This window comes from Dipodomys ordii, unplaced genomic scaffold (assembly GCF_000151885.1).
Source record: "Dipodomys ordii isolate 6190 unplaced genomic scaffold, Dord_2.0 Scaffold20, whole genome shotgun sequence".
In the NCBI taxonomy this organism is placed as follows: Eukaryota; Metazoa; Chordata; class Mammalia; order Rodentia; family Heteromyidae; genus Dipodomys; species Dipodomys ordii.
In genome coordinates, this window is record NW_012267236.1 from 22,176,015 (window position 1) to 22,190,279 (window position 14,265).

General features: G+C 38.4%; 1 protein-coding gene across 1 annotated transcript in view; it reads left to right on the top strand.

The window, feature by feature from the left end:
- Positions 1–14,265, top strand: part of Mboat2 (membrane bound O-acyltransferase domain containing 2) — a 79,530-nt gene that overhangs the window by 32,411 nt on the left and 32,854 nt on the right. The window contains exon 5 of the mRNA XM_013013566.1: positions 8,970–9,065. Coding sequence (XP_012869020.1) covers positions 8,970–9,065 — 96 coding nt within the window. The remainder of the gene's footprint in view (positions 1–8,969; positions 9,066–14,265) is intronic.

Sequence of the window (14,265 nt, forward strand, 5' to 3'; positions counted from 1 at the left end):
TTTCTTTTTGCTTATGTGGTGCTGAGGAATCGAACCCAGGGCCTCGAGCATGCAAGGCAAGCGCTCTACCACTGAGCCACCTTCCCAGCCCCAGCTTCTATTTTTCTGATCTTACGACATTACCACCCTTAATCTTAAAATCAGATAATATAATTCCTCTATTTTCCCTTTCAAAGAATATACAAAGACACTTGAAACAAAAGTACATAAGCAAAAATCTTGGAAAGCATAGATGAAAGGGGCAATTAAGGAGAAAGTTAAATTAGTATTCAGATATTCAGACCTTTTGTGCAAGTGTACCTGACTTTAGATGGAGAGTAACTTCTTTTTTTTTTTTTTTTTTTGGGTTGGCTGTGGGGCTTGAACTCTGGGCCTGGGCGCTGTCCCTCATCTCTTCAGCTTAAGGCTAGTGCTCTACCACTTGAGACATAGCACCACTTTGGGTTTTCTCATGGTTAATTGGAAATAAGAGTCTCACAGACTTTCCTGCCCAGGCTGGCTTTGAACTGTGATACTCAGATCTCAGCCTCCTGAGTAGCTAGGATTATAGGTGTGAGCCACCTGTGCCCGACTAACTTTTGTTTTTTCAGTCATGGGGCTTGAACTCAGAACCTGGGTGCTGTTTCTGAGGGTTTTTTTGCTCAAGGCTAACACTCTATTATTTTGAGCCACAGCTCCACTTCCAAGTTTTATGTCATTAATTGGAGATAAGAGTCTCATAGACTTGCCTGGGCTGGCTTCGAATCTCAGCCCTCAGATTGTCACCTCCTGAGTAGCTAGGATTACAGGTGTGAGCCACCAGCACCTGGTGGGAGTAACTTTCTAAAGATCACACATGTTACATGATGGAGTTGTTACTTACATCTAAGCTTGAGAATTTCAGAAAACTAACAGTTTAATTTGAGTGTACAGCACATTAGAACAAGTATTCATTTGTTAGTTTTTGCTTTGTATTTCTTAACACAATTTTGAACCTTTCAAGGATGTTTTCCTTGTTTGAGAAGAATTTTTTCAGTTTTGTCAGCTTCTCTAGTTCATTAATTCCAGTAGTCCCTGAGCACCTTGTATTTTCCTGAACAATTTCTACTCTGATACCTAAATGAATAGATATTTGCAATATAGTTTCACTTTTGGAAATGAGGCAGTGATTCAACGTTTGTTTTTTAATGAGTAAGAAAAAAATGTTCTGTTCTGGAGCTACACATGGTTGTGGCACTTACACCCATGGCAGCAGCACACTAAACTTCCCAAGTGCTCTGTGTTGTGCTTTATTCCCCAGTTCTGTCATGTGACTCATAAGCCAGTCAGGTACAAGGAGGCTGGCAGCTCCTCGCTGGCGTCACATTAATGAGCATCCACGGGCGCTATGTCCATGGCCTGCTGTGTGACAGAGCACACAGAGTGATAGGGCAGTTCGTCAAGTCTAGTTCAGGTCTGTCTGTATTTTATTTGCATGTACATTATTGTATTTGAGGGCATTCAATGAGACTTACACATTGACCTTAGCACTAAACATAGTATTGTGTTGTACAAATATTTGTCTTGTGTCTACTTGCACTAGTGATGTAAAACTCACCATATGTAAAAATCTAAAACTTTCAAAATAAAAAACTCTAGTGATGTAAAAATCACAGGCTTTCCCTAACATGCCTCCCTATAGTCCTAGGGCTTTTGGTTGGAGATAGAAAAAAAAACTTACCACCTGCAACTTTTTCTGGTGTTAGAGTTGTCCAGAGCTAGTGTTAGAGTTCAACAATGTCAGTAAAGAAGCAGGTTCCTGCCAGACATGATGGTGAATAGCTGGAATCCTAGCTGTTTAAGAAGTAGAGGCAGAAGGATCATTAGTTTAAGAACAGTCTGGCAAGGTTAGTAAAAAAAAACTCACAACAACAAAAAACAACATGGTTTGGAGCCTGGCTCAAGTAGTAAGGTCCTGCAGCTCAGTCCCCAGTAAGAACAACACCACCAGCAACACACGCGCGCGCGTGCGTGCACACACACACACACGTGTTCCTTGTCTGCTTTGCCATCCTCAGCCTGTTTCTTACATCATATGTGGGGATGATGACTGCAGCAGCCATCAGGCCCATGTGTAAGACCAAATGAAAGCATGACAGAAGTGTGAAAAGTCACACTGTCTTGCTCCATGCCCTACTCACTGCTTTTGTTCAGGAAAAGCTAGCATCATGCAATAGTAATATGTGACAGATGTAATTTCACCACTTGTTCTTTTGTTTCTGTTTGTGTTTTTTTGTGAATATATAAGCATGCACATGCATATGTTGGTACAAGGGCTTGAACTTGGATTTATTGCTCATAGCTGGTGCTCTACCACTTGAGCCACATTTCTAGTCCAACAATTGTTATTTTTAATAATTTATGTAGTATATCTAAAATATCACTTAAAAAGTGTATTTTTTGTTTTGTTTTCATACTTAGTCTTGAAAATCTGGGGTATATTTCCTAGTTACAGAATATTTTGGTTCAGCCACATTTTAGGAACCCATAGAGGTTTTTCAGCTTGGCAGTAAATGTTTAACAACGAACTACTTTCTGGGGAAAATGTCCATGTAAATAAGCAGCCAGCCTTCCTTATCAGTGAGTTCAATACCTGTAGTTCCAGCCAACTGAATAGGAAGTACTTGAAAATAATTACATCTGTACTGAACAAATGTTGTCTTTCTTTGTCATTGTTCCCTAAGTAATATAGTATAATGATTATTTGCATAGCATTTGCATTGTTAGGTTATTAAAAGCAATGTTGAACTGATTTACAGTATACAGGAGAATGAGTGGGTTATGTACAAATACTGTGCTAGTTTCTATAAGGGACTTGAACACATGGATTTGAGTATCTGGGGATTCTGTAATCAATCCCCCAGGAAAACTGAGAGTCAGTGGTATATATGTTTATTATAAAACTTGTAAACTTAGTAGATTTGTAGTACCTAACTTTAAAATGAGTAAAATATCTACTTCTCTATTATAAATTCCATGTACACAGTTGATTTCAACAAATTTTTTTACTTTTGCCAAATTTTTGTAGCTACTTTGGTTGCATCTCAACTGTGATGTGATGAAATCAACTACAAGTGCTTAGGCACTGTCTGACTCAGTCATGTCATTGGGGAATTAATGCAGTTTCAATATGAAAGCTGGTTGATATTTTTGTTTATGTTAATGAAATGATTATGGGTTTTCTTGTTGTTATTTATAATATAATGGCTACAGTTGTGACACTTTAAAAAAAGTTTCGTGTGCATTATTACTGTTTTTATCATCACTTTAATTCTAAATTAAGGTCAGGGAACTTTTTCTATACAGGGCCAATGGAGTATATTTTCTGCCTCCAGGGCCTCACTGTTATTGCAGCTGTAAAGCAAAAGCATCCATAGACTACAAACATACAAATGGGCATCATTTAGACAAATAAGAATTTATTGACAAAAATAGACAGTGGGTGAGATTTGGTCTACAGGCTCTCGTTCAGAATCTTGGTTAAATGGTCAGATTTTTAGTTTGCCAATTTCAATCATGTAAGGACTTCTACCATGACAAGATTTATTGTTTCTTACAATGGATTTTTCTTTAATATTAATGTTTTTATATTGGTATTTTTCTTTACTGTAATGGATTTGTTTCATTGCTTATGTTCAAATGTGCCTATAATGTACTTTGATCACCCCTCAATTACCACTTCCACCAATCCTTTCTTCCCAAATAGTCCTTCTCTAATGTGTTTGTGTATGCACATCACTTTAACTAGATTTTTTTTTTTAGCTAATGGCTAGTGCTCTACCACATGAGCCATACCTTCAGACTATTTTTGCTAGTTACTTGGAGCCAAGAGTTGAGGACTTGTATGCCTGGGCTGGCTTTGATCTATGATCATCAGACCTAAGCCTCCATAGTAGCTAGGATTAGAGACAGAGTCCCCTAGTATTGTCTTTTTAAAAAATCTAGATGCCAACTATGAGAAAAAAAAAGTGTGATATTTATCTGAGTCTGGCTCTTAACATGATGAGCTTCAGTTTCATTTTCCTGAAAGTGACATAATTTAATTCATTATAGCTAAGTAAAACTCCACTGTTTATTGTAAATCACATTTTCTTTATCTACTCATCTGTTGGTCACTTAGCTGATTTTATAACTTGGCAATTGTGAACAGTGCTCCACTAAAAATTTAAATATCTATTGAAGGACAAATTATATTTTTAATACATACCTAGGAGTGGTATAGCTGGATTCACACATTAGTTTTATTTATAGTTCATTCAAAAACCATCGTACTGACTTCCATAGTGGGTGGACTAATTTCCATTCCCACCATTTTACAAGGAGTTAGATTCCATTTGTTGCATACTCATTTCTTTACCCATCTTTCCCAGCACTTTCTATAACCATTCCAACTGAGATGATACCACACTATAATTTTTATTTACACTTTTGTGAGGTTAAAGATATTGAACATTTGTTTCATGAATTCATTGGCCATTTGTACTTCTTTTGAGAAACGTCTGTTCCATTCATGTGTTCACTTACTGATTGGATTATTTATTCTCTTTTGAGTGTTTTACTACAGGTTTTGGATATCAGTCCTCAGTTGTATGTATAGCTGGCTATGTTTTTTTTCCCCATTCTGTAAGCTGTCCCTTCATTCTAGTAATTTTATCTTTGCTGTGCAGCAGCTTTTTAAATTTGATGTAATCCTGTTGTCAGTTCTTGCTACTATTTTCTGAGTAGTTGTAGTTCTTCAGAAAGTCATTGCCTATGTCTGTATCTTGAGGTGCTTTCTCTGCAGTGTGGTACATTTGAAAGCTACTATACTAACTGAAGTCCATGAATGAATTGGGAAGAAATGCTTTGTAGTTCAGCAACACAACATTGTATAGTATTTCTATCATAACCAGACTAGTCTTTATATTCCACAGCTTTTTCACATTTGTAATAAATGAAAGAAAGTAAAATGGGCAGTTCAAAGAGTATGTGCAAATTCCAATGTGTATTGCAAAATCACCCACTCAATATAGACTTTTGAAAATTTCAGCTTTACCCACCATGTTTGAGACAATCTGTGTCCCCTGGCCAGTATGGGTATCGTCTACTTTTAAACTTTTTCTGTTGTATGCACACAAATATTGTCATTCTGATCTGCTTTCTCCTAGCACTCTTGGTTATTCCTTGCCCAAATCTCATTTTTCTAAATGAATTGGCTGTTATAATTTTTTCCATAATTTGTTCATTAATTTTTCTCATCTGCTTTCCACTTGAATTCATAATCTTTCTTATTGATTGGTGCAATTTTCTGTTTGGGATTATTTTTCTTTTTTAGTATATGTAGTAAATTCTGATAAAAGTTTTTGTTTTGTCATTTGTCATATAGAAGTATCTGTTTATGTCATAAGTATTTGTCAGACTTCATCTTTAAGGCACTTGTAACGTTTTTGTGCTTATGAGGTTATCTCAACTCCAGGATTTTGAGGAGATCGTTTCTCCTTGTATTCTTCATGGTATCATTTTTGATATCTGACTAGATTTTTTTTTCTTGCTGGTTCTGGGGCTTGAACTCGGGGCCTGGATGCTGTCCTTGAGCTTCTTTTGCATAAGTCTAGCACTCTACCACTTGAACCAGAGCTCTACTTCCAGCTTTTTGGGGCTTAATTGGAGATAAGAATCTCATGAACTTTCTTTCCCAGGTTGGCTTCAAACTGTGATCCTCAAATCTCAGCCTCTTGAGTTAGCAGCTAGGATTACAAGTGTGAGCTACTGGTGCCAAACTAACTAAATACTAGATATTTTTTACATGTATGTCTGATGTTACCTGGAAAATTATTTCTGAAGTGAGAGCTGATTTTAATCTCATTTAACCTCATCTTCTCACTGACATAATATGTCAGCGTTATAATAAACCTCCCATTTTGAACTGTCTCCTATATGGTTAATCTTTTGATCTATTTTTGAAGTCCCCCTGACATAGTTTTCTATCAGAATGGAGAAAGTCTTCTTCATCATATTTATTTTGCTTTCTAGGTGTTAAAAAATTGTGTACTTAGACTCCACCAACAGTATTGTTAGGATTTTGATTGGGCATATGATGCTAGAGTTAGAGATCAACTTTAAGAGAGTGGGTTTTAATGTTATTTGAGTTTCCAGTTGCAAACCTCTTTTCCATTCAACACTTTTTATCTGCTTACTTTACTGATTCCTGAAGGCTGAGAAGGCATTGTTTAATGTTAAGTACCCTCCTAGCTACTCAGGAGGCTGAGATCTGTGAGACTCTTATCTCCAATAAACCACTCTAAAACCAGAGTGCTCACCTTGAGCTGAAGAGCTCAGGGACAGCACAATTTGATTTTATTTAACTTGATTTAAAAATGATTTGGATATCTTATTTTAAAATAAATAACAGTTTCAGTGTGCTTCACTTTTATCAGGAATTATTCCAGTCTGTTGCAGCAAAGAAAATCACCTCAATGTAAGGGCTGCCAAAAGGAGATCACCACATGGTTCAGGCAGAAAAGATTTTATTGGGAGGGCCAAACCACAGGGCCTTACTCAGTAGAACTAATGGCAGAGGGAGAGAGTATATAGGGGAGAGAAGGAGGTGTGACTGGAGCAGATGAGGAAGTGAGCTCCCAGCCTGGTGGACCTCCCCCTGACCCACAGGGGCCAGAGCCCAGTTACCTGGCTATTACAGGGGCTGGGTGGAGACTTCTAGGGAGGGCCATGTGGAGTTTTACACAGAGAGAACAAAGCAGGAAGGGGTCTATGTACATGAACAGAAAACAGGGAAGGGATCATTTTTCCTGGGCAGATCTAACACTCAGATTTCCTGAGAGAATAGCTGATTGTCAGGGTCTGTGTGTATCCTGGGCTCAGCCATGCAGTTTTACTTGGGGGTCTTTTTTTTTTTTTTTTTTTTGCCAGTTGTGGGGCCTGAACTCTGGGCCTGGGCGCTGTCCCTCAGCTCTTCAGCTCAAGGCTAGTGCTCTATTACTTGAGCCACAGCGCCACTTCCGGCTTTTTATGTGGTGCTGAGGAATTGAACCCAGGGCCTCATGCATGCAAGGCAAGCACTCTACCACTGAGCTACCTTCCCAGCCCTTACTTGGAGGTCTTATGTATGTTTGCTGTTAAATGGTGCCTGAATCTGCAGTCTGTTTTTGGCACCCAAAATGCTTGTTACAGTAGCACCCCACATAGAGTTACCAGCTTGGGTTCTGTCATGTCACAACATCAGAATACAGTGGCTGATATATTGCGTTGTTATCTTGCTTATGATTTTGTGGCTCAGGAACTCAGAAAGGGTTCTGGTGGGTCTTTAGATGTCAGTTTCTTCACTAACATATGGAAGGACTGATGCTTCTTGGTATGCACTACCCACACAGCACTGTCTCTGTCTTCGTCTTTCTACACACGATCTCTTCGTTCTTCAGAGTCTCCCCATACAGTGGTCTCAGGTCACACTTCTTTCATGACAATCAGCTTCCAGAAAGCAAGAAGTAGAAACTTCCAGGCCACACCTAACATTAACAAATTGTTGCTTTGGAATAACCTGATGACTGGCACAGTTAGAAGGCCAGCCTGGATTCAAAGGGTGTGTAGAAGTAGGCTCTTCTTGTTTGGGAAGTAGATCAGTGTGCAGAAGAGCCTATATCATGGCAATACTGTTGTGAACATCTTAGAAAATACAGACTTCCCCATGATATTTAGAAATGATTCCTTCTGGTTTGCCTACATTTTCTGAATACATCTGCATATGTATACTGTTTTGTCAGGTGCTGTGATTATGAAAATATTCACTTGGTTTACCATTTGAATCAGGAAGCTTTCCTCCCTTACCCTTTGTTCAGAGTTTTAAAGAACATTTTCATAAAACCACCTGATCTGCCTACATGACAAGCTTACGATTTTAGTTTAAACAAATCTATTGTTTTCCCTTTGATGTTTTATGTATAGAAAGTCCTCCACTTTGAGAACATTTTAATATAGTTCTATTTGGTATGATTTTATATTTTATCTTATATTCATTTAAAATCATTGTAGCATGAGATCAAGGCATACTACAACTACCTTCCTTTCTACCCAAGTTGGCCAGTAATGCACCTCTCCCCAGTAATGCACCTCTCCCCAGTAATCCACCTGTCCCCAGCAATCCATCTCCCCAGTAATCCCCCTCTCCCCAGTAATCTACCTCGCCAGTAATCACCTGTCCTCAGTAATGCACCTGTCCCCAGCAATCCACTTCCCCAGCAATCAACCTCTCCCCAGAGATACACCTCTCCCCAGGGATCTACCTCTCCCTAGGGATTATCCTTTCCCCAGTCAGCTACCTCTACCCAGTAGTTTGCACTGCAGCTTTTATCTCATATAATGTTCCAAATCCTATAGTATGTTTCTAGGTTCCTATTGTCTTACTGAAATATAAATTATTTTTTCCATACTATGTTTTCATTATTATTTATACTATTTCAAACATATTGTTTCTGGAAGACACTAAAATGCGTCTGTGGTGTGTAAGTACTGCCTGATGCAAGTGTGTGTCACAAGGGAATGCGTGACAACCTGCTTTTCAAAGTTCAAAATACGTTTTCAAAGGACTGCTCACATCAAAGCCAGGGGATTGCTAGCAGATAGCTGAGCCAGGTATTTTCATGGTAAATTTGGTTTTCTGGTAAGCAAGAATTGATACCAAAAAAAAAAACCCAGGTACCAAAAATCACATTGTTATGCATGTAATCAGGACTTAAAAATGTGCAATTTGATGTATGGATGTCTTTTTAAAAAATTGAACAAAGGCAATAGTTAAGTAAATGAGGTGGTATTTATTAAATCAAGTTATTTGTAGAGTAAATCAAGCAATATTTAATTACTAAGCCATATCATTTAGTTATTAAATAACTTGAAAATGAATGACTTACCAAATGAATCTCTTGGTTTCACTAACCCAGTTTTCATTTGCTTTTCAGATGCTGTTTTGTGTTTGCTTTAGGATATCTCACCGTGTGCCAAATTACTAGAGTCTATATCTTTGATTATGGACAGTATTCTGCTGACTTTTCAGGGTAAGATTAAAACTTTGATTAAATGACTGTGTTATCTATTCAAACAGATGGTTAAAAGGCAAAATATAGTTTTATTTAGTATTTCCAGTGAAAAGACATTAAGCATTCTAGCTGAAAATTGCTTTGTGAAGTTAGCATTTTTCTTATGATAGGTCATATATAATACTACAAAAGTCACAAAAAAACTTGTGCTCATAATTTGTCTTATTTCTAAGTATATAGCAATGAAAATTTTTATCTGACATTCTGGTATCAAAAACATTTTTTCTAATTCTGGTAGAAATTTCTACAAGCATTTGTATGAAAAGGCAGTCCTCCTCAAACCTTCATTCTTGCTATTGATGCTTCTTCCCTCCCTTCCTCTCTCTTTTCTTTCTTCTTTTCCTTCCCCCTTTCTCTCCTTCCTTTCCTCCTTTTTTCCCTCCCTCATCTCCCATCTTAGCATTGCTCAATCTCATTCTGTAACAAAGCTCCTGGAGTGTCTGTCATGGATAGCTGTGGCAAGGCACATATGAACTAACTTGCTCCCATCTTTTAAGAGACATGTGTTAACACCTTGGAGCCAGGTGGGCAGTTGGGGCTTTTATTCCTTTTTTGTTCATTATATCAAGCCTGTTAGCTTTCCCCATTGAACAGGCTGCAGAAGACTTGCCTTTATGTCAGTCTTGAGCATTCTGGGCAGCCTCAGAATGAGTAGTCCATCTAATTTGGGGATAAATTACATTTTTCAGTAGGAAAAAAACTGAACAAAATAATACCTCTTTAAAACATGTTCAACCATAAAATGGACTAAAGTTACATGAGAAAAAATTAGCTCATATAAGAACAAAAATTTTAGAAAATGGAATGTCTTTTTCTCCCTAGTGAGATAAAAATGAAATTTATTACAGAGATTTAAAAAGTAGGCTTGGATGAAAGGAAGTTGCATCCAAAACCAACAACAAATGTATAAAACCAAGCCAAAACAAAAGGAATATAGTATACTAGAAAACCTAGTTAATCAAATTATCACAGTTTGAGTGAATTTGAGACACACACCTGGAATGCAGGGATGGAAACATACTGACAACTCAGCATACAACAGTACATGTTCCTGAAGAACTACTGGGCAGAATCAATGCATACTGTGGTCACTGCAAAAATCCTTAGTGGATTTGAGGAGGCAGCCAGGTCATGTGTTGTTGTAGTGTAATGATGTTGGAAACTAGTTGTGGGAGTTTAAAAGTGTCACACTCACTGGGAAACCTAACTGTCTGGCAATAGCAACCATATTGGTAGTGTTCCATTGGTTTTCCTCAGTGCTCAGCCCATAGGGGCACTACTTACTGAATTAGTAACAGTAATTCAATTCAGAAAGGATGATTAAAAACACATTGGGGAAAAAACAGACAACACAAATAGAAAAACCTGAGCTGTGATTCGCAAGAGGTATTTCCCAAGATATAAATTCATAATTTTCAAAAGCTGTGTATAATACATGAGATGTGTAAGCATTTAATATAAAATACAAACCAAAAGAACATTCTGAAGTCAGTTTGTAACTGTTGATAATAGAAACATTACTATTAGCAACTAGGAGTTTATGATATGGCAGTCATGAGATTTGAAAGTAAACTTTGGACCTGAGAGTTCTGTACTCGATACAGGCAGGTGGTGGAGGAGCCATGTGGCTGTGAGTCCCTCTAGTCTTAACTTTATCCACATCTTTCTCTAGTTTATATGTTGGGGTTTAGTATGCTATTTCATTGTCAGGTAACTTAGGGGGCAGGTAGGGTCGAGATAGATGGGGTGGGAGGAAGATAGAAGTGGTGACACCGATCAAGATGTAACCCCTCTGTACAGTATTTTCACAAGAAAAAGAAAAAGAAAACATAAGAAAGATGTATTGTACTCAAAAATTGACACATTGAATTGAAGCCTTTTGCACAACTACTTTCTTTCTTGAAAAAAGTGTGTTTTGCTTTGTTCTTTTAAACTACCAGATATAAAAACGCAAAATGTAGCATAATGAAATTGAATTGATTACACAACTGTGAAGGTTGGTACAAACACACGTTTGTGAGTCTCATTCAGTTGGATCTTTGTCATCAACTTTTAATGTCATTCATCTGCTATCCCAAACTCCTGTCATTCTCTAGGTCTTTAGGTAACATCATTCTGTATTAGTTAGGCATTGGCTAACTGATGCTAAAATAGCCTTATAATTTCAGCAACTCAATATTTAATGACCAAGGAATCTTGCTTCTTGTGGGTTCATCTCCTTCAAGCTCTCTAGAATCTTCTTGAGTCAGCTGACCGAGGGAGGGCCCGGGCTGCTGAGTGGAAGCAGAGGGAGCATATGCCTGCTCATGACTCTGCTCACATTCTGTTGGAAAAGACCATTACACTGGGCAAAAACTAGAGCAGAGTTTAAATCAAGAGCATAATGCCTTTTAAAAAATGGAGTTATAGCCGTTTAAGCCAGGCACTGGTGGCTCACGCCTGTAATCCTAGCTACTCAGGAGGCTGAGATCTGAGAATCATGGTTCAAAGCCAGCTGGGCAGGAAAGTCCATGAGACTCTTATCTCCAATAAACCACTAGAAAACCGGAAGTGGTGCTGTGGCTCAAGTGGTAGAGAACTCACCTTGAGCTGAAGAGCACAAGGACAGCACCCAAGCCCAGAGTTCAAGCCTCATAACCGACAAAAAGAAAAAAAAATCCAGTTATAGAACTGCACCTGTAATTCTGGCTACTGAGGAGGCTGAGATCTGAGGATCACAATTCAAAACCAGCCCAAGCAGGAAAGTCCATGATCTGCTTAGCTCCAGTTAACCACCAAAAGCCAGAAGTAGAGCCATGGCTCAAGTGGTAGAACAGCAGCTTTGATCAAAAAGCCAAGTGAGAATACAGGTTCTGAGTTCAAGCCCTACCCCCCCCCACACACACACAAAATTTAAGATTTCTCTTAAGTATTTAAATGTAATCTTGTTGCTCTTGTTGTTGGTCATGGGGCTTGAACTCAGCCTGGGCACTGTCCCTTGTGCTCTTCAGCACAAGGCGAATGCTCTACCACTTGAGCCACAGCACCGCGTATGGTTTTCTATGGGTTAATTAGAGGTAAGAGTTTCATAGCCTTTCCTGCCCAGGCTGGCTTTGAATCGTGATCCTCAAATCTCAGCTTCCTGAGTAGCTAGGATTACAGGCGTGAGCCACCAGTGCCTGACTTAAATGTAATATTAAACATTTAAATATGTGAAAGGAAAATAGTGTGGCATTTTATTATTTTATTTTTTATTTTGGGTCCGGTCGTGGGGCCTGAACTCTGGGCCTGGGCGCTGTCCCTCAGCTCTTCAGCTCAAGGCTAGTGCTCTACCATTTGAGCCACAGCGCCACTTCCGGCTTTTTTCTTTTTGCTTATGTGGTGCTGAGGAATCGAACCCAGGGCCTCAGGCATGCAAGGCAAGTGCTGTACCACTGAGCCAACTTCCCAGCCCTGGTGTGGCATTTTAAAGATAGAAAACCTATTTCTAATACTCCCAGCTTAATGTATAATCTTTATCCTTTAGAAGGAAGTATTTGACCAATATAAATGAACTGGTAGAGATTAAGACACAGGGATGAATTAGCTGAAGAACATGCCCCAGGCAAAATGAAATTAAAGCGCTCACTGTTTATTTTTATTTATTTTATTTTGTCTTTTTTATTGTCAAGGGGGGTTACAGTTACATAAGTATGGTAATAAATATATTTCTTGTCAGACTCGTTACCTCTTGCTCACTCTTTTTAAAATGAACACAGGTGGGAATGTAAATTAGTACAACCACTATGGGAGTCAATGTGGATAGTCTTCAAAAACACTAAAAACAGAACAACCCTATGACCCAGCAGTACCCTTTGTGAGCATTTATCCAAATATTCTCAAGTCAGAATAGAATAAAGACCCTAGTACACCTGTGTTTATTGCAATACTATTCATAATAGCCCAGGTGTGGAAACAGCCCAGATACCCTACAACTGAGGGGAAAAATGTGCTATCTGTATACAATGACATTTTTATTCATCTATTAGGAATAATATTTGGGTAGAACTGAAAAATATTCATATTGAATTAATTAAGTCAGGCTTTGAGAAACAAGGGGCATATGTTTTCTCTCATATGGCCAAGTTAGACCTAAAAGAAAACATACATAAATGTACATAGAGGGGTATGTGTGTGTGCACTTGGTGAAACTGACTGCAGTATGTATACTCAGGGATGGTTTCCATAATGTAACCCCTTTGAACAATTAACGGATAGCTTAACAAAATGAATGCTAGGAAGTGAAAATGGCAAGGATATAGGGAGGGATGAATGGAGAGAGGAAAGGAATACTCAGTGTACATACATGAAAATGGAAGTAGGAAACTTGGGATAGATGGCTGGAGGACAGCGGTCAAGGGAGTGATGCACTGTGCACATCAATGGGTATGTCAAGTTGAAACTCCTTTGTATAACCATTTGAAGGTACTTTAAAAACGAAATGGACCCAGAAAAGAGTCACTCGTGGGCATATGCTCCCTTGATGAAGCCCTCAGGCATGGGGACCCTTAAATACATTCTCAAACATGAGCAGAAAAGGTCCTTAGGATCCTTGAGTAGGTTAGTATTGCAGCTATTCAATGAAATAATTCATCCTTGGTGCTTAGCTGTCCCATGCACTAAGGCTGGAAAGCACAGGAAATGAAGCCCAGCCTTTCGTTAATGAGCCAGCATGAAATCTGTTTTGTATGGGACTGATTGACTTTCACAAGGTATGGAAAAGCTCTGTGTGTGTGTGTGTGTGTGTGTGTGTGTGTGTGTGTGTGTGTTCAAATATATTTTGTTAGGTTCAGGATATGTTTAAGATATTGATTAAATAAAAGGGATTCTCCTTAATAGCAGTTTTTCTATTTTCAAGAAGGTAAAAAACCCAAAGTTTTATAAGCCTGGTGCCATTGGTGCATGCCTATAATCCTAGCTACTCAGGTGGTCGAGATCTGAGGATCTAGATTCAAAGCCAGCTTGGGAAAGAAAGTCCATGAGACTTACTTCAGTTACTACCAAAAAGCCAGAAGTAATACTGTGGCTCAAGTACTAAAGCACCAGCTTTGAACAAAAAAGCTCAGAGATAGTATCAAAGCTCTGAGTTCAAGCCCCAGTATTAGCACAAAATAAAATAAAATTGTTAGATACCACATCT